Here is a 25,108-nt window from a genome sequence, read left to right as displayed (position 1 = left end):
TATTTAGAATATCTGTATCAAAACACAAGGCAGAATGGCTTAAATGGATCAGCAATGTGTGTGCTCCCATTAGAACCAACATGTAACACTGCCAATGCATGGAAAACCCCATATAACGCCTGCATGTTCAATAATGTAGGTGCCTGTCAGCCCCCTCTCAGAAAGAGGACAGCACGTCAAATCTTCAGTGTCATTTCAAAGACTCGGACAGTGTTGTCCGCACTATAGATATTCCTTGGATACATTGATATGTAACAGAGATGGTTGTGTGACTACACTTGTAGAAGTCCCGGGTTCAAACTCTGTCGGTACACAAATACAGTGATTGACCAATGCCTCCAATGGTTGACAATAACACTTCTGGTCTATTTGACCAATGCCTATGAAAGCACTTGGTTGACAATCCCATTCTGTGGTGCATCATCATTATCGCATTCCCCTCTGAACCATTGGCTCCCTTTATAAGTTCCCAATGCATAAGATGGGTAAATCAAGGCATATCTCGAAGGAATCTTATTTGTCATAGGATATTTTTCACGAGAAAGTGCAATAATCTGACTAAGCCATTCTTTAGTTAATTATTAAACCTTTGCCAGGGGAATATGCTTAGTGAGGGACTCTAGTATTGATCATTTCTGACACCTTCACCAACCATGCTCACACAAGATGAACCCAGTGGTAGGGAAAGTACCCAATTGTTCTCCTTATAAGTCAGAGAGTTGGACCATTTTCCTGTCCTGCCAAGCATTCAAAATGTAATGAGTACTTTTGGGTATCAGGGAAAATGTATGTAGTAAAACTTACATTATTTCATTTTAGAATATAGTGAAGTAAAAGTTGTAAAAAAATATAAATTAGTAAAGTACAGATACCAGAAATAACTACTTAAGTAGTACTTTAAAGTAATTTTACTAAAGTGCTTTACACCACTGGATGGACAAAACTAAAAAGGGTGGTGGCTAGTGTCTGTAGGTCTGCTGATGGACAAGAACTAAACAATAAGCTAACCATATTGTTAACCAGATTGTCAAATAAATTGTTTCCAAAATGTACACTTTGCACTGGTGCTCCAAATATGGAGCTTATGTTGCCAATGAAGCAATGGTAGGGAAAGTTAGCCATGTCCCTAGCTGGCCAGGCTGTGGCTGCATTCAGTAAAGTCAGTCCTGGAGGTTTCAACATGAAAACGCACCACAGCCTAGTAACAGTAACCGTTTGGGCAGCAGCCATTCTTTGTACAAACAGTTCCTTGGACTTCAATGTATAGTTTCTGCTCTGACATGCACTGTCAACTATGGGACCTTATGTAGACAGGTGTGTTTCTTTCTAATTCATGTCCAAACAATGGAATTGCCGTAGGTGGAGTCCAATCAAGTTGTAGTGACTGTTATGGAAATTCTACACAGGGACACTCAAAGTCAATCTTAAATTATCCTTGTTAATTAACACTTGGAGAAGTCACAGTCAAATATAGATGCTTAAAGTACTGGTCTGAAATGACACACAGACAAGTTATATATGCATATTGCCAAATTGCTGATACTGATAGTGAGGATTTGTTCAATCAGTCACTTGTATGAACACAGAAATTGGTTATTAGAAAAGCACAAAAATGGAACACAGACATTCATTATTAGAAAAGCACAAACATAAAATGTTCCATCACATTACCTCTTCTTATCACTCAATCTGTGATAATTATCATTACATTTTAAGGTAAGCATTAGATTATAGCTTCTATCAAAACTTTCTATACTTCTATTAAAGTAAGGGAAATCAACACATTAAACTAGACACTTCATCATTTCAAACCCTTCATTCTGGCTTATACAATCTAATTAGTATGGTAATACTATCAACATAATAAAGGATATACTTCTATTAAGGGGAGTGAATTCATCAAAAACACACACACATACACAGAATGTTACATTTTGGCAATTTGAGATCCCCAACTTCCAAACAGCGATTCCAACCAAGTTGCAGGCATCCACTCTGGTTGTGGGGAATTATTCTTAGCAACAGTGGCAATGTATTCAGCAAAATCAATCATCTTAGAAGAGTGATCTGGGACAAAGTATGTTCAGCGCCAATGATTGAACAAGTGCCCCATTGATCTGTGGGGGGATCTGCCAAAACATAGTCAAGAGCTTCTCTGTTTTGCAGAGTAAGTTCTTTTAGTACTACCAATTCTCTCTACGTCTCTGGAGATCTCCTGAATTTGGTTTAGGGCATTTTTGTTAAGTTCACCACTTAACCGGACCCAAATCAGGGCCTAGCAGGGCTCTCCTTCCACGATGACTATCTACTTATGGGCCTCTACTCAAGGCCGGCATTGGTCCCTTTCGCTCAGGACTCCTTCTACTTCGCCAAATACATTTGTCAAATACAAATACATTTGCACATAAATGATTCCATCTAACCCATAACACATGAATTGCTCCACTTATATAGTTAGAAACATACTAAAAACTTGCTCAAGTCATTTATCCAAGTAACAAAAAAATGTGTCAGTTTCCAACAATCCCTCATCTGGAACAATGATCACTCACATGTTCCACACGACCTAGAAACCATATTGACTTTCACAGGGAAGAGAGAGAACATGAGAGAACACTTTCACACCAACCTTGATGAGAATGAGATTGGGGCGAGGTTAGCCCAAGCTTCAATCTAGTGGCTCTCCTCACATTTTAGGGGCATTACTCTGTCTCTAGAAGCCTCGCCTTTTCAAATCATAATTAGAACTATTGATAAATTATCCAACCCAACTCAATGCGTTCTTAGTAATATATGCCATTTAGCTAAATTACTACACATTTATCAGTGTACAGACCTCCTTAATCAACCTGATACCCCAAATAAATAATGTTGGACAAGCTTAAATCAATTATGGGCACGGTTGACCACTCCCTTCCTTCACGGCACTCATTTTCTTCTTCAGATAGTGTTTTAGTTAGTTCTCCCAATGGAACATGTTCAAAGTGGATGGCCCTTGACAATGTCCCGATTTCAATTGCAGACGAATCTCTCACCTGAGCCGGTACCCTCTACAGTCCATTATGTCTTGTACATTTTCCTACCAGTACACCAGCAGCATGAGAAACGTTTGGATGGGATCTCTCTCCATGCTCACTCCAGGTGGACTCATGTCGCACTCCTGAGAGAAAAGACAAGAGAGAAAAGGCAGTTGATAGCTTCGAATGAATGCTGTGTACAGGTTGCTGGCTCGGACTCAAGTCTCACGGTAGAAGTGGTGACGGACAGGGCCATAGTGAACGCCATTGTCACCATTACTTCAGCCAGTTAGAAGGGGTGAGGTTTACACTGTTCTTGGTCAAATTATCCCTTCCATGCATCTAGATACCATCTGTGGTCACCTTCGCCATAACCTCGAGAGAGGACAGACCAGAACAACAGTTTAGTTTGGGGAATTGCATTTATTCAATGTAACATCATATTTTTCTTATTTTCAACTTATTTTCTAAAAGTAGTGAAGACATCAAAACATCAACTGTTCAGAGGAGACTGCGAGGCTGCGTGAATCAGGCCTTCATGGTCGAATTGCTGCTAAGAAACCACTACTAAAGGACACCAATAATAAGAAGAGACTTGCTTGGGCCAAGAAACATGAGCAATGGACATGAGACCAGTGGAAATCTGTCTTTTGGTCTGATGAGTCAAAATATGAGATTTTTTGGTTCCAACCACCATGTCTTTGTGAGATACAGAGTAGGGGAACGGATGATCTTTGCATGTGTGGTTCCCTTCCATGAAGCATGGAGGAGGAGGTGTGATTGTGGTCTCATTGTGAGGAGGAAGACTCAAGAACGGGGCCATGCAAGCACCAGGGAACCTATGGAATAAGTCAACTGGTCAAGCGGATTTATCAACAACTTCAAAGAGTTTTGAGGAACATTTGATGTAATTACTTGTGATCATTATGAACTTCAATAACTGAGCATCAGCATGCTAGCTAGCAAGTGAACTAGCTTTCCAGGCAGTTGATTGGGACAGAAACGTTACAGCTAATTGCATTAGCAGTTAGCTAAGTAAGTCATCATCACAACTGTTAGCCAGCTAGCTGATTATCTATTTAGTGTTCAGTATAACCTACATGTTGTTGAACGTTTATCTAGCTTCTATAAACTAAAATCGTATTTTACAACTAAGTTACGTTTACAACGTTCGTGTGATAACTTTGTCTGGTGGTAGCTGGCTAGCTAACTTGTCTCGTGTTGCTATGACAACAACTATGTTACTAGAGAAGTCAACTATTATTGCTGAATTATTTTGCAAGTTAGTTCTCCATGTTCTTGCTACGTTAAGGCTTAATCATTCAGTCAATTGAGCATTTCTTGCCGTTCTTATATCTCCATTGTGTCAGTTAATGCAAGATATTTAGGCAATAGAGTGAGACATTCAGGGGTATTGGGAGGGTTTTACGGATAGACACCGCTGCGTTCAGTCACGGGTCTAACATTGAGTGGAGAGGGCAGACTGTTGTGTCCTAACTTGTCATGGAGGGGAGGGTTCTTTGTTTAAATGGTTTTGATACATTTTGCAGGGTAATTGAGGTGGAATGACAATCTGATGGGTATTGTGATTTTATATATACAGTTGAAGTCGGAAGTTTACATACACCTTAGCCAAATACATTTAAACTCAGTTTCACAATTCCTGACATTTAATCCTTGTAAAAATTCCCCGTCTTAGGTCAGTTAGGATCACCACTTCATTTTATGAATGTGAAATGTCAGAATAATAGTAGAGAGAATTATTTATTTGAGCTTTTATTTCTTTCATCACATTCCCAGTGGGTCAGAAGTTTACATACACTCAATTAGTATTTGGTAGCATTGCCATTAAATTGTTTAACTTGGGTCAAACATTTTGGGTAGCCTTCCACAAGCTTCCCACAATAAGTTGGGTGAATTTTGGTCCATTCCGCCTGACAGAGCTGGTGTAACTGAGTCCGGTTTGTAGGCCTTCATGCTCACACATGCTTTTTCAGTTCTGTCCACACATTTTCTATAGGTTTGAGGTCAGGGCTTTGTGAAGGCCACTCCAAAACCTTGACTTTGTTGTCCTTGGGGTCATTGTCCATTTGGAAGACCCATTTGCGACCAAGCTTTATCTTCTTGACAGATGTCTTGAGATGTTGCTTCAATATGTCCACATACTTTTCCTTCCTAATGAAGCCATCTATTTTGTGATGTGCACCAGTCCCTCCTACAGCAAAGCACCCCCACAACATGATGCTGCTACCCCCGTGCTTCACGGTTGGGATGGTGTTCTTCGGCTTGCAAGCTTCCCCCTTTTTCCTCCAAACATAACAATGGTCATTATGGCCAAACAGTTATATTGTTGTTTCATCAGACCAAAGGACATTTCTCCAAAAAGTACAATCTTTGTCCCGATGTGCAGTTGCAAACCGTAGTCTGGCTTTTTTATTGTGGTTTTTGAGCAGTGGCTTCTTCCTTGCTGAGCGGCCTTTCAGGTTATGTGGATACTGTGGATATAGATACTTTTGTACCTGTTTCCTCCAGCATCTTCACAAGGTCCTTTGCTGTTGTTCTGGGATTGATTTGCACTTTTCGCACCAAAGTACGTTCATCTCTAGGAGACAGAATGCATCTCCTTCCTGAGCGGTATGACGGCTGTGTGGTCTCATGGTGTTGAAACTTGAAGTAGTATTGTTTGTACAGATGAATGTGGTACCTTTCGGCATTTGGAAATTGCTCCCAAGGATGAACCGGACTTGTGGTGGTCTACAATTCTTTTTCTGAGGTCTTGGCTGAATTCTTTTGATTTTCTCATGATGTCAAGCAAAGAGGCACTGAGTTTGAAGGTAGGCATTGAAATATATCCACAGGTAAACTTCCAATTGACTCAAATGATGTAAATTAGCCTATCAGAAGCTTCTAAAGCCATGACATCATTTTCTGGAATATTCCAAGCTGTTTAAAGGAGCAGTCAACTTATTGTATGCAAACTTCTGACCTACTGAAATTGTGATACAGTGAATTATAAGTGAAATAATCTGTCTGTAAACAATTGTTTGAAAAATTACTTGTGTCATGCAACAAAGTAAATGCCAAAACTATAGTTAGTTAATATCTGGAATATCTGGTTTACAATTATTTAGTTGGCAAGCAACTGAGTAGTCATTTTATAGCTATCATAAGTTACTTTTCTCCCCTTGTATCTGTCAAACTGGCATTCACATGACCACAGATGGTTCATGGCTAATTTAGTGATTATTTCCTGTAATTTGAGGGGTTCTAATGAGGCAAATAAGCGAATTAAATGTCTTGACGTATTACATAGGAATGAAGTTGACATTACTCTATTGCAAGAGACACATCTTTTAGAGGGTGATGTCCGTAGACTTCAAGACAAATACTACAAACTGGCAGCTATCCTTTACATTTGAAAAAAGTGGACATGACAAACGGGGCAGCTTTACTTACATATATTCCACTCTGTATTGAAGGAAAATATCATTTGTATCTATTTATGCTCCCAACTCGTTTGACAAAGATTTTCTCCCTTCTGTAACCAGACGCCTGCTCAATTTATCGGATTATATGCTTATTATTGATTCTGCTAGATAGATCTGTACCTTCTTATAGCTCATCACAAGTGGATGCTTCCAATGCACTTCAACAATTTCTTAAATATCTTCATCTTGATGACTCCTGGAGATTTCATAATGCCACAACTAAGTACCATACATGCTTTCCTGCTAGATTTAAGACTTTCTCGAGAATTGACTATGTTTTAACATCTACTGATATAACAGGTAACATGGAACTTAGAAAAACATGACCGACTATTATATCTGATCATAATCCCATTCTTTGTCAATTTCAAATCTTCCCACTGAAATGGAGGTTTAATAATACTTTCCTACACAATTCTGACTTCATCTTTCAGTTTAGGTCCAATTTAAAAAAGTTAAAAAACAAACATTACCACTCAGTGGAGGACTCAACTATGGTATAGTTAGCTGTAAAAGGTTCCATAAGACAAAACACTACACATTTTCCTCTAATTTACAAAAATGAAGACTTTAGAAGATCTGTGAATTGGAAAATCATTGTAAAATGCTGGAAGATTCTCTCAAAAACAACGATTCAACAGAGAGAGAAATTGAGCTAGAAACAAGTAGACTGGAACTGACCTGTTGCGACATAGAGGAGAATTCATTATGCAGAGGAGAGGGTGCGACAAAAATACTATTTTCAAGGGAGTAGACCTAGCCACTTACTGGCACTGCAGCTTAAACATGCTGAAACAAGATCATCAATACAGCTGATCAGATCCCCTACTAAGGGACTGATATCTGATCCTACAGAGATAAATACAACTTTTAGAGCACACTATTCAGATGTATACAGTTCCTCACAAAGGTTTGATACTTCTGCTTGTCGGCAGTTCCTGGTGAACCTTACGTTGCCCAAACTCTCTCAAGAAGAAAAAGTCTTATGAGAAGAACCTGTCACTTTATCTGAGCTGAAAGCTGCTCTCTTAAATATGAAGAAAGATAGAGCTCCTGGTATTGATGGGATACCTCCTGAAATCATTCTCAACTGTTGGGGTGAGCTGGGACCAGTTATTCTTGAATCGATTAACATTGCTATTGAAAAATGACAATTCCACAGAGACATCAATACAGCTATTATATCCCTAATCCCTAAGAAAGGAAAATACCTCACAAATTGTGCACATTTTCAGCCAATCAGTTTAATTGGAACAGAAATTAAGATGTATGCCAACATTCTAGCCATGCACCTGGAGAAAGTTATTAAGAAGCTCATACATCCTGACCAAACAGGGTTTATTAAGAGTTATCAGAACGACATAACATGCGCCGGCTGTTTCATGTGGTTGCTGAGGCTTCCAATATGGATACCTCGTGTGCTTTGTTATCATTTGATGCAGAGAACGCCTTTGTTCGCTTAGAGTGGGAAAATTTATGGCTTGTTCTTGAACATTTTGGTTTTGGGGCTAGATTTATATATATGATTCACACTGTGTATGTGAATCCTTCTTCTATTATATCTACACGCACTACCCATTCAAATTAATTTATCATACAACAAGGATGTAAAAAAGGTTGCCCTGCCTCCCCTATGCTATTTGCTCTCTCTTGAACCGCTGGCACAAACCATACGTCAAAATTCAGCTTCCTCACATTTCAAAATTCAACAAACTGAGCAAGCAATTTCTCTGTATGCAGATGATATAATGCTCTATGTCACAAACACTCAGAAATCCCTCCAGCCAATAATGTCAATTTTCACAGCATTCAGCTCATGGTCTGACTACAAGATCAACTGGTCTAAATCAGCTCTACTACCTCTTAACTCAGCTCTGGGAACCGTACAACTACCACCCATGATCCCAGTGAAGAAACAAATCACCTACTTAGAAAATAACATATCCCCCTCTATTCACACTACTGGCAGGAAGAACTACTTAGAAACCTTTCAAAAGATCCAAAAATAAAATTTGTGTCTTCCCTCGTATCAATTTGATGAGTTTCATGCTACCACTGCCTCCTCCTATAGTGTCACGCCCTGGCCAAAGAGAGGCTTTTATTCTTTATTTTTTTTAGGCCAGGGTGTGACTAGGGTGGGCATTCTGTTATTTTTTCTATGTTTTTGTATTTCTTTGTTTTTGGCCGGGTATGGTTTGTTTTTGGCCGGGTAGAGTCCCAGGTTCATTATTTTGTCTTTACCTTCAACTCCGCCTATCCATGTGAGCCTATGGGGTCCCCTGGGGAGCAGAACTAGCAGTACACCCATTGGTCAAACATCTAATGGACAGACGCCATTCAAAAGGAGTTGTTGAAGAAAATGGCGCCGAAGAATATGCGATTACTCACCACGGACTGGAAGAAACCTTTTCCTTTAACGAGTCCGACGAGAAGGATATCCTGCTTTCACTGGAACAGGCCCAGATCCACGCCTTTTGCGTGAAGAAAAGATGCCGGAAAAGGGGACGCAGATCAGGGATCCTTCTGAGAAGCCAGAGCCGAGCGAGTAACCTCCCAATGCCTTCCATTCTCCTTGCTAACGTGCCTTGCTAACGTGCCAATAAAATTGATGACTTATTATCAAGATTATCTTACCAACGGGACATTAAAAACTGTAACACCCTATGTTTCACCGAGACGTGTCTGAACGAAGAAACGGACAATATAGAGCTTGCAGGATTTTCAATGCACCGGCAGAACAGAGACGCTACCTCTGGTAAGACGAGGGTTGGGGGTGTGTGTCTTTTTTGTCAATAACAGCTGGTGTGCAATGTCTAATATTAAAGAAGTATTGAAGTATTGCTCGCCTGAGGTAGAGTACCTTATGATAAGTTGTCGACCACACTATCTACCAAGAGAGTTCTCATCTGTATTATTCGTGGCCGTCTATTTACCACCACAAAGCGAAGCTGGCTCTAAGACCACTCTCAACCAACTCTATAAGGCCATAAGCAAAGAAGAAAATGCTCACCCAGAAGCAGTGCTCCTAGTGGCCGGGGACTTTAATGAAGTCAAACTTAAATCAGTTTTACCAAATTTTTACCAGCATGTCACATGTGCAACCAGAGGGGAAAAAATCCTAGACAACCTTTACTCCACACACAAAGATGCATACAAAGCTCACTCCGCCCTCCATTTGGCAAATCTGTTTGGCAATTCGATTTGGCAACTCCCCTGCCCTCATTCGATCCTCCTGATTCCTGCTTACAATCAAAAACTAAAGCAGGAAGTACCAGTGATTCGCTCAATGCGGAACTGGTCAGATGACGAGGATGCTTCACTACAGGACTGTTTTGCTAGCACGGACTGGAATATATTCCGGGATTCATCCAATGGCATTGAGGAATACACCACCACAGTCATTGGCTTCATCAATAAGTGCATCGACGACGTCGTCCCCACAGTGACTGTACGTACATATCCCAACCAGAAGCCATGGATTACAGGCAACATCAGCATCGAGCTAAAGGCTAGAGCTGCTGCTTTCAAGGAGCGGGAGACTAATCCGTACGCTTATAAGAAATCCCACTATGCCCGCAGATGAACCATCAAACAAGCAAAGAGGTTAAGGGTGCTGTACTGCAGCACCAACTGCGCCACCAGAGACTCTGGGTTCGCACCCAGGCTCTGTCGTAACCAGCCGCGACCGGGAGTTTCGTGGGGCAACGCACAATTGGCCTAGCGTCGTCCGGGTTAGGGAGGGTTTGGCCGGTAGGGAAATCCTTGTCTCATCGCACACCAGCGACTCCTGTGGCGGGCCGGGCGCAGTGTGCACTAACCAAGGTTACCAGGTGCACAGTGTTTCCTCCGACACATTGGTAAGGCTGGCTTCCAGGTTGGATGGCGCTGTGTTAAGAAGCAGTGCGGCTTGGTTGGGTTGTGTATCGGAGGACGCATGACTTTCAACATTCGTCTCTCCCGAGCCCGTACGGGAGTTGTAGCGATGAGACAAGATAGTAGCTACTAAAAAATTGGATAAATAAAAATGTGTGCTTAGGGTCGATGTCCTAAGGTGAACCTTCAGGCCAGTCTGAGGTCCTGGGTGCTCTGTAGCAGGTTTTCATCAAGGATCTCTCTGTACTTTGCACGTTCATCTTTGCCTTGATCCTGACTAGTCTCCTAATCCCTGCTGCTGAAAAACATCCCCTTAGCATGATGCTGCCACTACCATGCAACAATGTAGTGATGGTGCCAGGTTTCCTCCAGACATGACGCTTGGCATTCAGGCATAATCGTTCAATCTTGGTTTCATCAGACCAGAGAATCTTATTTCTCATGGTCTGAGAGTCTTTAGGTGCCAAACTCCAAGCAGGCTGTCATGTACATTTTACTGAGGAGTGGCTTCTGTCTGGCCACTCTACCATAAAGGCCTGATTGATGAAGTGCTGCAGAGATGGTTGTCCTTCTTGAAGGTTCTACCATATCCACAGAGGAACTCTAGAGCTCTGTCAGAGTGCCCATCGGGTTCTTACTCACCTCCCTGACCAATGCCCTTCTCCCCTGATTGCTCAGTTTGGCCGGGCAGCCAGCTCTAGCAAGAGTCTTGGTAGTTCCAAACTTCTTCCATTTAAGAATGACAGAGGCCACTGTGTTCTTGGGGACCTTCAATGCTGCAGACAGTTTTTGGTACCCTTCCCCAGATCTGTTCCTCGACACAATCCTGTCTCGGAACACTACAGACAAATCCTTCCATCTCATGGCTTGGTTTTTGCTCTGACATATACACTGTCAACCGTGGGACCTTATATAGACAGATCTGTGCCTTCCCATGACTAATCACTTGAATTTACCACAGGTGGACTCCAATCAAGTTGTAGAAACATCTCAAGGATGATCAATGGAAACAGGATGCACCTGAGCTCAATTTCAAGTCTCATAGCAAAGATTCTGAATAGTTATGTAAATAAGGTATTTTTATTTTTAATAAAATGTGCAAACATTTCTAAAAACCTGTTTTCGCTTTTTCATTATGGGGTATTGTGTGTAGATTTCTAAGGATTTGTATTATTTAATCAATTTTAGAATAAGGCTACAACATAACAAAATGTGGAAAAAGTCAATGGGTCTGAATACTTTCCGAAGTCACTATATATATAAATAATATCCATTAGAATATCAGTATACAGTTACCATAACACCAGGTTAACTTTGGCCTACATACTATTCTATTTGATAATGGAATTCTATAAATGTAGGCATAAGTTAATTGCAAGTAGTCCATTAGGTCAATACTTTGAAGACAGGTCCATATCTGCCTCTACTTCTATCTGAAGCTGAATAGAGACACAGATTTGCTTTCCATTTGATATAATTTGTTATTCCTGTTTTATTTGTTTTTTTGCTTTGCATTAGCTTTGAGATGTTATTAGGTGAGGTGCTCATCAGGTGCAGGATGCATGTGCCCCATGTCTTTCGATCTGGTTGCATAGTAGATGGTCAAATGATATCAATGGCATTTTGGAGGGTTACCTTTGATAGATGCCAACAGTTGCATTTGACCATCCCAGTGTTAGAAGTGGTGGTGGCTGAGGTGCGTAGTGACCCGCTCTATCCACTGGGGGATGATCGAGCTCCGCCTGCGCTGCGGCACATGCTCGACTTGGACGAGGCACAACTCCTCAATAACACGCACAATGGGAAATTGGGGAGGTAGAAGCAACGGACAGATGTGTGATGCGCTTACTTAACCGTGGGCGATTTCACATATCAACATAAACTTTTATTTGCCCTCTCTCCGACGCAGCTTCTTTGACCAGGCTGAGCTATTGATACTCGCTAGACCTGCGTTTTATATATATTTTTGCTGCCAGCACCGATGCAGCGGTGGATCTTTTTTTTCGGGAATGGGGATGATACTCAATAAATAGATCCTGTTGAATTGAGACAAGACAACGCCGAGACGCGTCCAAAAAGTGTAATCCCTCGAGTGCAATCGAACACAGATGTATAGGTGATATGTTAGCCGGTTGGATACGTCGAGGGATTATAATATTCCCAAAACAAGATGCGAAATTGGGCAAACCAAGGAATTGCATCCTCACCTACAGCACATTTTGTAAGGTGCTGAGACGATTTCGTTCGGCCTTTATCATATGTAAGTGGAATGTCTAAATGAATGAAGGTGGGGCATTTTTTTAACAGAGTGAACAGAATTCCGTGCGTAATTTAAAGGATGTTTACACAGACAAATGTTGCAGTTATCATGCGTTGTCTTCTGTTGCCATGTTAGTTATTATTATTATTATTAGTATGATGAATTATTAATTCGTGTTATAAATATTGTCATTATAATTACTGTCATTATTAGACTTGTGTTTTCTGCTCTTAAGTTGGTGATGCGACGTCGGCTATAGTGCATGCATCGCCCAAACAGGGGACATGCATTTGAATACATACATTTGTAGGTTGTCTAATCGAACTGCTGTTTCTCCCTTGCAGCTGCTGAAGACGTCAGAGGAATAAAGTCATTCAGAATCACTGAAGGTGTACAGCATAAAAGGGCCGGTTTTCTCATCACCTAAAATGGCAACTAGGAGGGACCACGAAAAGGCAAAAATGCCGTATTTCTGCAAGTACTCACACTGGAGTTAAGCACCTGAGGGGCAAATTAGGTGGTTTTGTGAATATATTGTCCAATATCTGGTGATATCTGGCCTACCCATCCACAGCCTATATTCACTTGGCTGTAATAATGATGTCAACGATGATTTTTGTCAACGACAATGTGAACTATATTCCAAAAATGGACCTTTAATTACGCATTCTTAACTCACCTAAGACTCACTGAATAACAGGTGCCTGCTATCTGTCAAAGCAGCATCAACCAACCTGTGCGTCCTTTGCTACAATTTGCTACTTTCCATTGTCCTACACGAGTCGTCGCTAAAGGGATTATATCATTCACTCAGAACTGAATTTACACCCTCCTCAAAATGGAGTTTGCCATGATAGGTGCAGATAATGGGTGCAAAACTCGACTGCCTTACGGGTATGCTCGCGCACGGGAAAGGGAGCACGAAAGGGAGAGACAGGTACAGCAGGCAACAGCCGCTGCGGAAGGTGCAGCAAGTGGAGAGGGAGGGGAGTCCTCTGGCCATCTCCTTAACAACCACCAGCAGCATCAGTCTCGCACCGCCTCCTCATCAAATGCCAACAACAGTAGCGGCAGTACCGCCTCGCGCCCCTCCTCCTCGCAACAGCCACAGCAGCACTACCATGAGTCCGAGCAGCAGGTTCTCAGAGAAAGGAAAAAGCAACGCGGCGTAGGACGTTGGAGAAGGAGTCGCCAGACTCTCGGTGGGGATTTGCGCCACTCGGAGTTGGCGCTACTTGGATCAGAGGAGGATATGATAGAGGAGGACGAGGCGGAAGGCGGGGAAGAGGAGGACAGGGGAAGCAAGAGTTCCAGTTTTCTCTGTAATATGGATGATGAAGAGACTGTCTCACTCACAGACAGACGTCCCCAATCAGGATACGCAAATGTTTACAGTGAATATGGGTGCAGCGAAAGAGTTGTTATTAATGTGTCCGGACTAAAGTTTGAAACTCAACTTAAGACTCTCACACAGTTTCCTGACACTCTTTTGGGAGACCCGGACAAACGAATCAGGTACTTCGACCCTCTAAGAAATGAATATTTTTTTGACAGGAACCGACCAAGCTTCGACGCTATTCTTTATTATTACCAGTCAGGGGGGCGATTGAAGAGACCCCAAAATGTACCTTTTGACATCTTCTCTGAGGAGGTGAAATTCTATGAACTCGGAGAGGAGGCTATACTGAAGTTTCGGGAGGATGAGGGTTTTGTCAAAGAGGAAGAGAAACCCTTACCAGAGGACGAGTTCAAACGCCAAGTTTGGCTTCTTTTTGAATACCCAGAGAGCTCACAACCTGCGAGAGGGATTGCAGTCGTGTCCGTTTTAGTCATCGTTATATCAATAGTCATTTTCTGTATGGAAACGTTGCCAGAGTTCAGGGACGAAAAAGAATACCTTAAACCACGAGACAATTCGACAGAACCCCATGGACAGACTCCTTTTAACGACCCTTTTTTCATTGTGGAGACGGTATGCATTATTTGGTTTTCATTTGAGATTATAGTGCGCTTCTTTGCAAGTCCAAGTAAAACGGATTTCTTTAAAAACATTATGAATACTATAGACATTGTATCCATTTTGCCTTATTTCATCACGCTCGGCACAGATCTTGCTCAACAGCAAGGCAAAGGGGACCAGGCAATGAGTTTTGCAATATTGAGAATAATCCGCCTTGTCAGAGTCTTTCGCATCTTTAAACTCTCCAGGCACTCCAAAGGATTGCAGATCCTCGGACATACCCTCCGCGCCAGTATGAGGGAACTAGCGCTTCTGATTTTCTTCCTCGTTATTGGTGTTATTTTGTTCTCAAGTGCAGTGTACTTCGCTGAGGCAGACGAACCCGCGTCTCAATTCACAAGTATTCCCGACGCTTTTTGGTGGGCTGTCGTCACTATGACCACGGTCGGATATGGAGACATGAAACCAATTACCGTCGGTGGCAAGATAGTGGGCTCGCTCTGTGCAATAGCGGGTGTGTTAACCATAGCTCTTCCAGTGCCCGTCATTGTATCAAACTTCAATTACTTCTACCACAGGGAGACTGATAATGAAGCAGACCCGCCACCGGTTGTTGAAGCCCCACCACCTATCTGCCCCTATTTCCCCAACTTTCTTAAAAAATTCAAAGGGTCCCCCTCAGGCTCTTCGCTGGGTGATAAAGCGGAGTACATGGAGATGGAAGAGGGGGTAACGGAGTCGCTGTGTGGGGTGGATACAAGCCTGAGTAAAGGAAACGGGACAGACATTGGCAGGAAAAACAGTACAAGTTCAAAGTCACAACAGACTGACGTGTGATGACAAAAAACAACAACATTATTCTCGTGAAGAAAGATATGCTGTCATATCACACACACATAGGTGGTCCGACTCACACAAGTGCGCACTTGCGCGCAATGCACACACACACACACACTTTATATTTAGCTAGACTTTGGGAAGCTCAAACGTGGTGTTTTATTCTGCTTAGAGGAATATAGGCCTACGGATTTACAACTATAATGACCAATGTAATCCGATGATATCAGATACAGGCTACCTATCTGGGCCTTGTAAACCTACAAATGAAATCGAAAATATTTAAGGGACAGGCTAAGGCATATGCACTTTATCAGTTTCATTTGTCAATAATGGAAGGGGAGATGTAGTTATTGTTTTGCTGTTATGCGATAAAGTCAAAGTTTATAGTAGGCCTAGTTTGCACTATTGTAAAAGCTTGTTTGAGACGCTGACTTTCAAGAGAGATAGACTTGGAAGTTATGCTGAGAGACAGGAACTGTAGGACATATGGCAACCTAGACACCCTTTTGTCTGACATAATGAGCATTGAGATGTTTTTATTCTGAACAATAATGAATTCTTATTGCGTTTCAGTGTAGGTCTAACCCCTCTGTGTACACAATAAAATAATAATTCGATATCGGTCGTGAAACATTGAAATAGCTAAATCATTTGTGAGATTCTTGAGTAAATGAGCATGATGCCTATTTTGGCAGCACACTGAGGTCAACAAGGGAGACGCTTGGCAAACAACATTCTTTGCAACGATCAGGACAAAATGAAGCCTTGTATTGACCGAACACCGAGGTGAAGCACAGGAGTTACACTGGCTACTCTGCAGACTGACATGAGAAATGGCACCACACTGGCTGTCACGAGAGGTCCTGCACGGGATATCTTGCGCCACTACAACTCCGTCCCTTTAAAACCACCTCAAACTAACTGACAATATCCCTTTACACGGACGTTGACTGAAGCTTATTTGGGGGAAAAATGACTGTCATCATGGAAACTTTGGGTTTGTGAACTTAATCTCTTATTCGTTGGACAGTGCACATTTCTCTAAAATGAGAAAGGAAGGTCTGTTGGGCATCCCAGAAAGCACCAAGATCTCCAGCAGGCGGTTGTTTTCCAAGGTATGTTCACCTTCTAAATACAATCACCATGTGATGTGGTTTTCTGTATATGAGCTTGACACACACACACACACACACACACACACACACACACACACACACACACACACACACACACACACACACACACACACACACACACACACACACACACACACACACACACACACACACACACACAGATGTCACCGTACACATCATGCGACACACTCTGGAACCATTCGGAGACATTCCAAATGAATTGATGAAAGACTTAGTTGCTTGCTGCATGTTTTTGAATCAGGTCAGGTACTGTCATACTACTCCCACATTTCTAGAAGGATATAGATACATTTCGAACTACATTCAATAATGCAACAATCCAAAAAGTAAGAAAGGGATAAAGGGATAACTTGACACACTTTTTTCATTGACGGTAGTGATGCCATTAAATATGAATAGACTAGGCCAACTGTATCAAAACAAACGATAATGTGCTGCACGGGCCACTACTAGCCTGCTGATAGCATTCATTTAATCTGTCACCCGAAACTACTTGGTTGTACAGCCCCAATACACACACGCACAAACACACACTCTTGATGTCGACAGCATTGATACTTTTGCGGCCCTGACATTCTGCCTAATATAATAATAAAATATTTCAAACTGAGTTGTACAAAGCAATATTTGTATATTCTCTGCACTCAGAGCTCTGTGTCTTTATCCAGAAAACCTGCCATCGCCTGTCAGACAAACACATTCACTGGTATTCATTGTTCTTTTGAAACGGTACATCCAGACACACAAAGCGGCTGGCTCAATGTGTTTTGTTACTGCATCAATACACTGTAATTAGTTACGTTAAAAAGTTGCTCTGGAGCAAATCCTCATCAAAAAGGTTAACGGCATCTGCGTGCCATTTCCCCAGCATGGCATCAACGCCTTCAATTTAAACTTGTTTTACGTGAACCGTGCCGTCATAATGGTTACACTACCCGACTTATGACAACGAAATGGTAAGCCTGTGTCGGCTACGGATACTGTTTGCCATCAAGAAGCTTGGTTAAAAAGGGGTTGGGACATCACAGGTCAAAGTCAGATGTCAAAAGTTTACATTATTATGAGTGTGTTTGACCTCTGATGTCATGTGCAAGACAGTCTTTGCAGTGTCAATTGTTACCATACACTCGCCACATATGATGAGTAGGATAAATTAGTGTAAGATTTTCAGACTTTCATGGGGTTTCCTCATCTCCAGGCATCAATTCAAAGGATTCAGTGTTCATTTGGATGGCTGTTACTATACGCGACCTTTGGTGACCCTGGCAAGTCAATTTGTTTACACTGTATTTGGTTTAGTGCATTTCCCCATTGAGGCTGTATGTACAACCAGTCTGACTGAAGCTACATACTGTATGTGTGGAACACTCTGTGAATCTACAGAGTGGGTCAGATCTGATCAAAAAGATAAAAACACTTCACTTCGCGCAAAGTTATCTCTCTCTCCCTTTTATGTTTTATTCCATTGGGAATAACAGGTACAAACTTTGCTCTGATTCAAAAACATAGTACATGTATGTTTGGGCCTTCTCCAGTACAGTTTATGTTATACAGTATAATACAATATAAACTCAGCAAAAAATAAATGTCCTCTCACTGTCAACTGTGTTTATTTTCAGAAAACTTAACATGTGTAAATATTTGTATGAACATTACAAGATTCAACAACCGAGACATAAACTGAACAAGTTCCACAGACATGTGACTAACAGAAATGGAATAATATGTCCCTGAACTAAGGGGAGGGGGGGGTCAAAATCAAAAGTAACAGTCAGTATCTGGTGTGGCCACCAGCTGCATTAAGTACTGCAGTGCATCTACTCCTCATGGACTGCACCAGATTTGCCAGTTCTTGCTGTGAGATGGCTGGTGGCATTGTCATGCTGAAGGGTCATATCAGGAATGGTACCACATGAGGGAGGAAGGTGTCTTCCCTGTAACGCACAGCGTTGAGATTGCCTGCAATGACAACAAGCTTAGTCCGATGACACACCGCCCCAGACCACGATGGACCCTCCACCTCCAAACTGATCCCGCTCCAGAGTACAGGCCTCGGTGTAACTCTCATTCCTTCGATGATAAACGTGAATCCGACCATCACCCCTGGTGAGACAAAACCGCGACAAAAGCACTTTTTGCCAGTCCTGACTGGTCCAACGACGGTGGGTTTGTGCCCATAGGCGACTTTGTTGCCGGTGATGTCTGGTGAGGACCTGCCTTACAACAGGCCTACAAGCCCTCATTCCAGCCTCTCAGCCTATTGCGTACAGTCTGAGCACTGATGGAGGGATTGTGCGTTCCTGGTGTAACTCGGGCAGTTGTTGTTGCCATCCTGTACCTGTCTCGCAGGTGTGATGTTCGGATGTACCGATCCTGTGCAGCTGTTGTTACACGTGGTCTGACACTGCGAGGACGATCAGCTGTCCATCCTGTCTCCCTGTAGGAGGCATCTCACAGTACGGACATTGCAATTGATTGCCCTGGCCACATCTGCAGTCCTCATGCCTCCTTGCAGCATGCCCAAGGCACGTTCACGCAGATGAACAGGGACCCTGGGCATCTTTCTTTTGGTGTTTTCCAGAGTCCGTAGAAAGGCCTCTTTAGTGTCCTAAATTTTCATAATTGTGACCTTAATTGCCTACCGCTTGTAAGCTGTTAGTTTCTTAACGACCATTCCACAGGTGCATGTTCATTAATTGTTTATGGTTCATTGAACAAGCATGGGAAACAGGGTTTAAACCCTTTACAATGAAGATCTATGAAGTTATTTGGATTTTTACGAATGATCTTTGAAAGACAAGGTCCTGAAAAAGGGAAGTTTATTTTTTTGCTGAGTTTAATATATTCCATTTAGCAGATGCTTTTATCCAAAGCAATGTACAATGCCTTGCAAAAGTATTCAGACCCCTTGGATTTTTTGTGTTACAAAGTGGGATTAAAATGAATTTAATCAACAACAAAAAATGTTTACACTCTACACAAAATACTCTGGAATGTCAAACTTTATTTAAGATGAATGAAACATGTGTAAATACAATATAGTCATTGCATAAATATTCAGCTCCCTGAGTCCATACTGTACATGTTAGAAACACCTTGGGTAGCAATTACAGCTGTGAGCCTTCTTGGGTAAGTCTTTAAGAGTTTTGCACACCTGGATTGTGCAATATTGGCCTATTATTCTTTAAACAATTCTCCAAGCTCTGTCAAATTGTTGGGGATCATGGCTAGACAGCCATTTTCAAGTCTTGCCATAGTATTTCAAGCAGATTTAGGTCAAAATTGTAACGTGGCCACTTAGGAACATTCACTGTCTACTTGGTAAGCAACTTCAGTTTAGATTTGGTCTTGTGTTGTGGGCTGTTGTCCTGCTGAAAGGTGCCTGGTGTAAAGCAGACTGAAGCAGGTTTTCTCTAGGGTGTTGCCTGTGCTTCGCCCTGTCCCGTTTCTTTTTACTCCCCAGCATTTGCCGATGTCAAGCATACCCATACCATGATCCAGCCACCACCATGCTTGAAAATAAGGAAACAGTTACTCAGTGATGCCCCAAACATAGCGCTTCTCATTTAACCTTTATTTAACTAGGCAAGTCAGTTAAGAACAAATTCTTTGTTTCAACGACGGCCTACCCCAGCCAAATCCTAAAGACGCTGGGCCAATTGTGCGCCGCCCTATGGGACTCGCAATCACGGCCGGTTGTGATACAGCCCAGGATCAAACCAGGGTCTGTAGTGACACCTCTAGCACTGAGATGCAGTGCCTTAGGCTGCTGCACCACTCGGGAGCCCAGTGTTTTCCTTAGCCTTTTTCAGTATTGTTTATGGCCTTGTTGCAAAGAAGATACATATTTTGTATGTACATGTATTTATTTGGTATTTTTGTGTGTTTCTTTTCTCTCTGTTGATCCATCCTCAGTCCTCTCCCATCACAGCATTGAACTCTGTAGCTGTTTTAAAATCACAAATGGCCTCATGGCAACATCCCTGACAAGTTTCATTCCTGTCCTACAGCTCAGTTCAGAAGGATGACTGTATCTTTGAGGTGTTTGGTTGGTTTAATATACAGTATAATCCACAACATAACTTCTAACTTGACCATGCTTAAAAATATATTCATTATCTGATTTGTTATTGTTAATTATCTACCAATACCTGCCATTTTTTACGAGGCTTTTGAAAACCTCCCTGTTCTTTGTAGTTGAATCTGTGCTTGAAATGCAATACTTGACTGAGGGACCTTACAGATGTATGTATGTATGTATGTATGTATGTATGTATGTGTGTATGTGTATGTGTGTGTGTGTGTGTGTGTGTGTGTGTGTGTGTGTGTGTGTGTGTGTGTGTGTGTGTGTGTGTGTGTGTGTGTGTGTGTGTGTGTGTGTGTGTATGTATGTATGTATGTATGTATGTATGTATGTATGTATGTATGTATGTGAGGAAGGGTTCATGAATCATGGTTCAAAATCATGTCAACCCCTATTATTTCACACAGAATGAGTCCATGTAACTTTTATATGATTTAGTAAGCCAAATTTGACTCCTGAACGAATTCAGGCTTGCCTAAACAAAGGGGCTGAATACTTATGCACTATTTTTAACCATTTTTAGTTATTGACTTTTTTAAGAATCTAATTTATTGATTTTTTTTGCATTTTTCTACCGCTTTGACTTTACATAGTATTTTCTGTGTATTGTTGACAAAAAAATGCACAAAATAATCTATTTTAATCGCACTTTGTAACACAATAAAATGTGAAGAAATCAGAGGGGCCTTTTACGTACGGATGGTATGAGGAATCAAACCCACTATCCTGGTGTTGCAAGCATCATGCTCAACCAGTTGAGCTACAGAGAACTCTTTGGACATGTGCAGTATGTCTGGGCCTCCGTCTGACATATTTATAGATGATGCTATGTCGTATTGCATTGCAATTCCAAGTTACACAAATATTGCGTGCGCATGGAAACTGAAAGGCTGATCTGTATGGAAACAATCCTACTGTAGTTCTCAATTGCAGAAGAGATTGACTAATGTACACGTGGGAGCTTTAGGAGACTAACCTCTGTGTAAATGGAACTACCCCCCTTGAGGTTTCAATGTTGAAGTCACATAATATGCCTCCATTGAAAGATAACAACCCAAGCCTTTGTTAACAACACCAAATCTCACGGCGGATCTTTCCAATGAGCTGAATTCATCTGACAATGCGCACACTCTTATTACAGACTAATGAAAAAGCATGATTTATGGTAAGGTGACGTAAAATGCTACCAAGTCTTTGTAGACTACGAGTCTTTGTCGTTGTGAGTCTTTGTAGTCTTAATAAGCGGAGCTCGGAAGTGTGTATATAGTCCACAGAATTGACTCAAGTTTGGAGTCACACATGTAACTGGGGCAGGAGGAAATTAAATCCTGGCACACCGCTGGACAGGTAAGCACTTCCCAGAGATGTCACATGGAGTCTTACTCAGACTTGGTTGTCCCTCGGGGTGCAAGCGAAGGCCCTGCAGACATGCAGTGGTAGTGTATTAACAAGCTCGAGATTTAATCCAACGCAACAGCTGCTCAACCGTGAAACTTTTTCTTCCTGGCGACGCGGGCTGGTGACTGGAAGGCTAGCGGCCTGCTGGTAAACTTTAGTGGCTCCAGATGTGTCATCAGCTGTGGGAGTTTTGAACGGAGCGCTGAGATAAGCAATGAATGAGTAAGCGGCGTTTCGCTGGTTGTCGTAAACACCTAACGAACAACATCATATGAGCTTTACAGTGTAAACTACTCATGTAGTGTTCAAATGCGAGATTGATTGCGCAAGGGTTGAACAATCTGGTCAAGTAACAAGGCAAAAAGGTAAAGTAGATGGAGTTTTGAATAGTAGTTGATATCACAAAGGCCTATAGATAATGCTACAAGGTTATTTGTGTAATCCAACCACGAAATGACAAAATATGTGAAGAAGGTAAACCACTTAATTCATTTGTTTTTCCATGATTCGATCCTAAGTAAAATCATGGTTTACATTTCGATTAAAAGCACACGTTGTGCATTGGATACCATATGTAATGAAATGTAATGAGCAACGTGATCATGTTCCTAGTCGGGGATATATGTAATCGAGCACACTAATTCTTCACTCGTGACTAATCAAGGCCACCCCCAATGGACGTTGAAACAATCAACCCTGGATGAGCCGTGATACGTGATCAGAGCCTCCCTCTGTATCGATCAGCTTATGTAAACGTAAGCCTGCATTCCCAAAATCAAAGCAGTGGCATCTCTAGTCCAGGTGGAGCCAAAATGGCTGCCAGAAATGAAGACCCAGTATGAAGATGAAGACCTCTCTGTGCTCTCCTGCTTTGGAGTGACTGGAAGCTTTTACATGGATGTATCGGTGCATGTGTGCTGTACACAAGGAGCCAGCCTACAGGGGCCTCCACTCACAGTTGATGACTCAGAAGGCAGCCCGGAGGACTACAAAGACCAAGATCCCCCACATAAAGTGCATGGGAGTTGCTGTTCAGTAAAAATGATGAACATTCTGATAAATGAAAGAGTACCCTTAATTTTATAGTGCTTGACATGCCAAGTGTTGTTTTTTTTCAACTATATGGTTAGGTCAAGGGAAGCAAGCAGAATCATATTTTCTCAAAGTGAAATGATTCTAACCACGTGATGGTAACGGTATGCTTTGCAAAGGGTTTGTAAAGAGGTTTATAGACTATGTATTATACGTTTATAGGTGGTTTAAAATAAATAGCTATACTTGTTCATTGAAATTGTGATTGACAAATTGTGACACTAATATTAGTTATAACTTCTTATTATTATCTATAGATGAATAATGAACAGTCCATAAAATACTTATAATCCCATTATAAACCCTTTATAAAGTCTGCTTAAATGTAGTGTTACCCAAAATCAATTGGCCGTTTTCAAGAACAAGTTGAAACTCTTGGTTGTAATTGGTCTAGTACAGAGTCAAAGGGAGCTGTTTTTAAACCAACCCGAGATACGTATTTACAGAAATACTGCTGAGGGGTGGAGAATGCTGTTGTTTACTTTATATTGCTGACGTCATAACATCCATAATTAAATGATTTATTCACTTCGTGAGTCCCTCATGGCTTCGTCTGATAACATAAACATCGTCGTTACCCCCGACCATAAATGTTTGGGATATATTTTCCTAAGGATCCGTTGTGGGAACCTTTGCTTTACTATTATCCTTGTCTTTGATTTGATAAAAACTCATGTTACACAAATGTACCAGTAAGCCCTTGAATGGTCAAATATCATTGGTTTTTGGATTCCTCACAGAGGTTTTGATGGAGACTTGCAGATATTCCCCCTGGTAAAAAAAAAACATGCTACTTCTCTTTAAAAGTAACAGTCAGTGCTGAAGGGCTTTGTATGTCTCTTCATTTGATTTGGACCAGATCCACATAATTATTTTGGGAGGGCTTTCACTTTTTTCGGTGGATTACGCAGGAAACAACAAAGTTCTCTTTTAGGATTTTGTTTTACTTCTCAAACAGTAAGTCCCTTTTTCCCTCAAGCCAAGTCTGGGTTTTTATACAGTCATGGGTTTCTGTTCTTTCGTCAGCTGGCACGTTAAAACACTGCTCGGCAGTGATGGAAAATTCCTTCTCCATTTTTATAAATAACAATTTGTTTATTCATTTTCTTCCCGTAATCCTTTTTACCCATACTTGAAAAAACAACTCTGCTGCAACTGCAGGTGGAAAGATAATGATTAAAGATTGATCTCTAGTGTAAATGATTATACAGCAATTACATTTATCTCGCAATGATGTGAGGCAAAGTATTATTTCTTTCTTCTTTATTGTTCCTTTATAAAGGGATCTTCAATCCTTAATTCCAGATAAAGTAGCAGGTTTTTTATTGTATACCTGGAAGCTGGTTGTACTGCAGTTAGTTGAAGTGTATTGATGTTCATGGTTTTATCAATACGTTCAAACCATTTGACATCGATTAACTGATCACATAGCCAGTCTACTGTACTTTTCACTGCAAGTCAAGAAATACTGAAGATGCACAGAGTACTCTTTGGGTTGGTTTCCTGGACACAGATTTTTAGTCCAGAACTAAGCTTAATCTATGTCCTACGTAGAATTAGACCTACTCTTTCAATGTTCCAAAAGTTCCAGAACATCTACATTTAACAACATTACTGAGCTGTAAAGAAATGATCAAATGTGCAATATCCTGAACAAAGTGGCTAAAGTGCTGTTCATTAACAATTATCCCACTCTAGGTCACCAAAGGATTCTCCATTCTCCACATTCTCCACTTAAAAATGGTCAAATGTCCTCCCCGCAGCCTATTACGCTTTAGTCTACTAAACAACGAGCATTTGTTGGTTACTGCTATTGTTTAGGAGATGAAAAATAGTATGGCCAAATACCTTTGTTGTACGGCACATCTGCGGGGATATTGGCAGCCTTGTGAGATAAAATAAAATATTCCAGCGTTTGCCTTATCATTAGTAATCTCAC

The 25,108-nt window shown here is 41.4% G+C and overlaps 2 protein-coding genes across 2 annotated transcripts in view; one reads left to right on the top strand and one right to left on the bottom strand.

The window, feature by feature from the left end:
- Positions 1–2,815: 2,815 nt before the first annotated feature.
- The window catches only part of LOC118362223 (CD151 antigen-like), a 147,503-nt gene continuing 125,210 nt past the window's right edge, over positions 2,816–25,108 (bottom strand). The window contains exon 8 of the mRNA XM_052479236.1: positions 2,816–3,160. Coding sequence (XP_052335196.1) covers positions 3,080–3,160 — 81 coding nt within the window. The 3' untranslated portion in view covers positions 2,816–3,079. The remainder of the gene's footprint in view (positions 3,161–25,108) is intronic.
- Positions 12,186–25,108, top strand: part of LOC118357506 (potassium voltage-gated channel subfamily A member 1-like) — a 36,985-nt gene continuing 24,062 nt past the window's right edge. The window contains exons 1-2 of the mRNA XM_035734665.2: positions 12,186–12,638; positions 12,983–16,553. Of these exons, the coding sequence (XP_035590558.1) occupies positions 13,477–15,435 (1,959 nt within the window). The 5' untranslated portion in view covers positions 12,186–12,638; positions 12,983–13,476 and the 3' untranslated portion in view covers positions 15,436–16,553. The remainder of the gene's footprint in view (positions 12,639–12,982; positions 16,554–25,108) is intronic.

The sequence above is a fragment of the Oncorhynchus keta genome, chromosome 2 (assembly GCF_023373465.1).
Source record: "Oncorhynchus keta strain PuntledgeMale-10-30-2019 chromosome 2, Oket_V2, whole genome shotgun sequence".
NCBI classification, from domain to species: Eukaryota; Metazoa; Chordata; class Actinopteri; order Salmoniformes; family Salmonidae; genus Oncorhynchus; species Oncorhynchus keta.
Note: the sequence above shows the minus strand (reverse complement) of the source record. Positions and strands in the feature narration are given on the sequence as shown.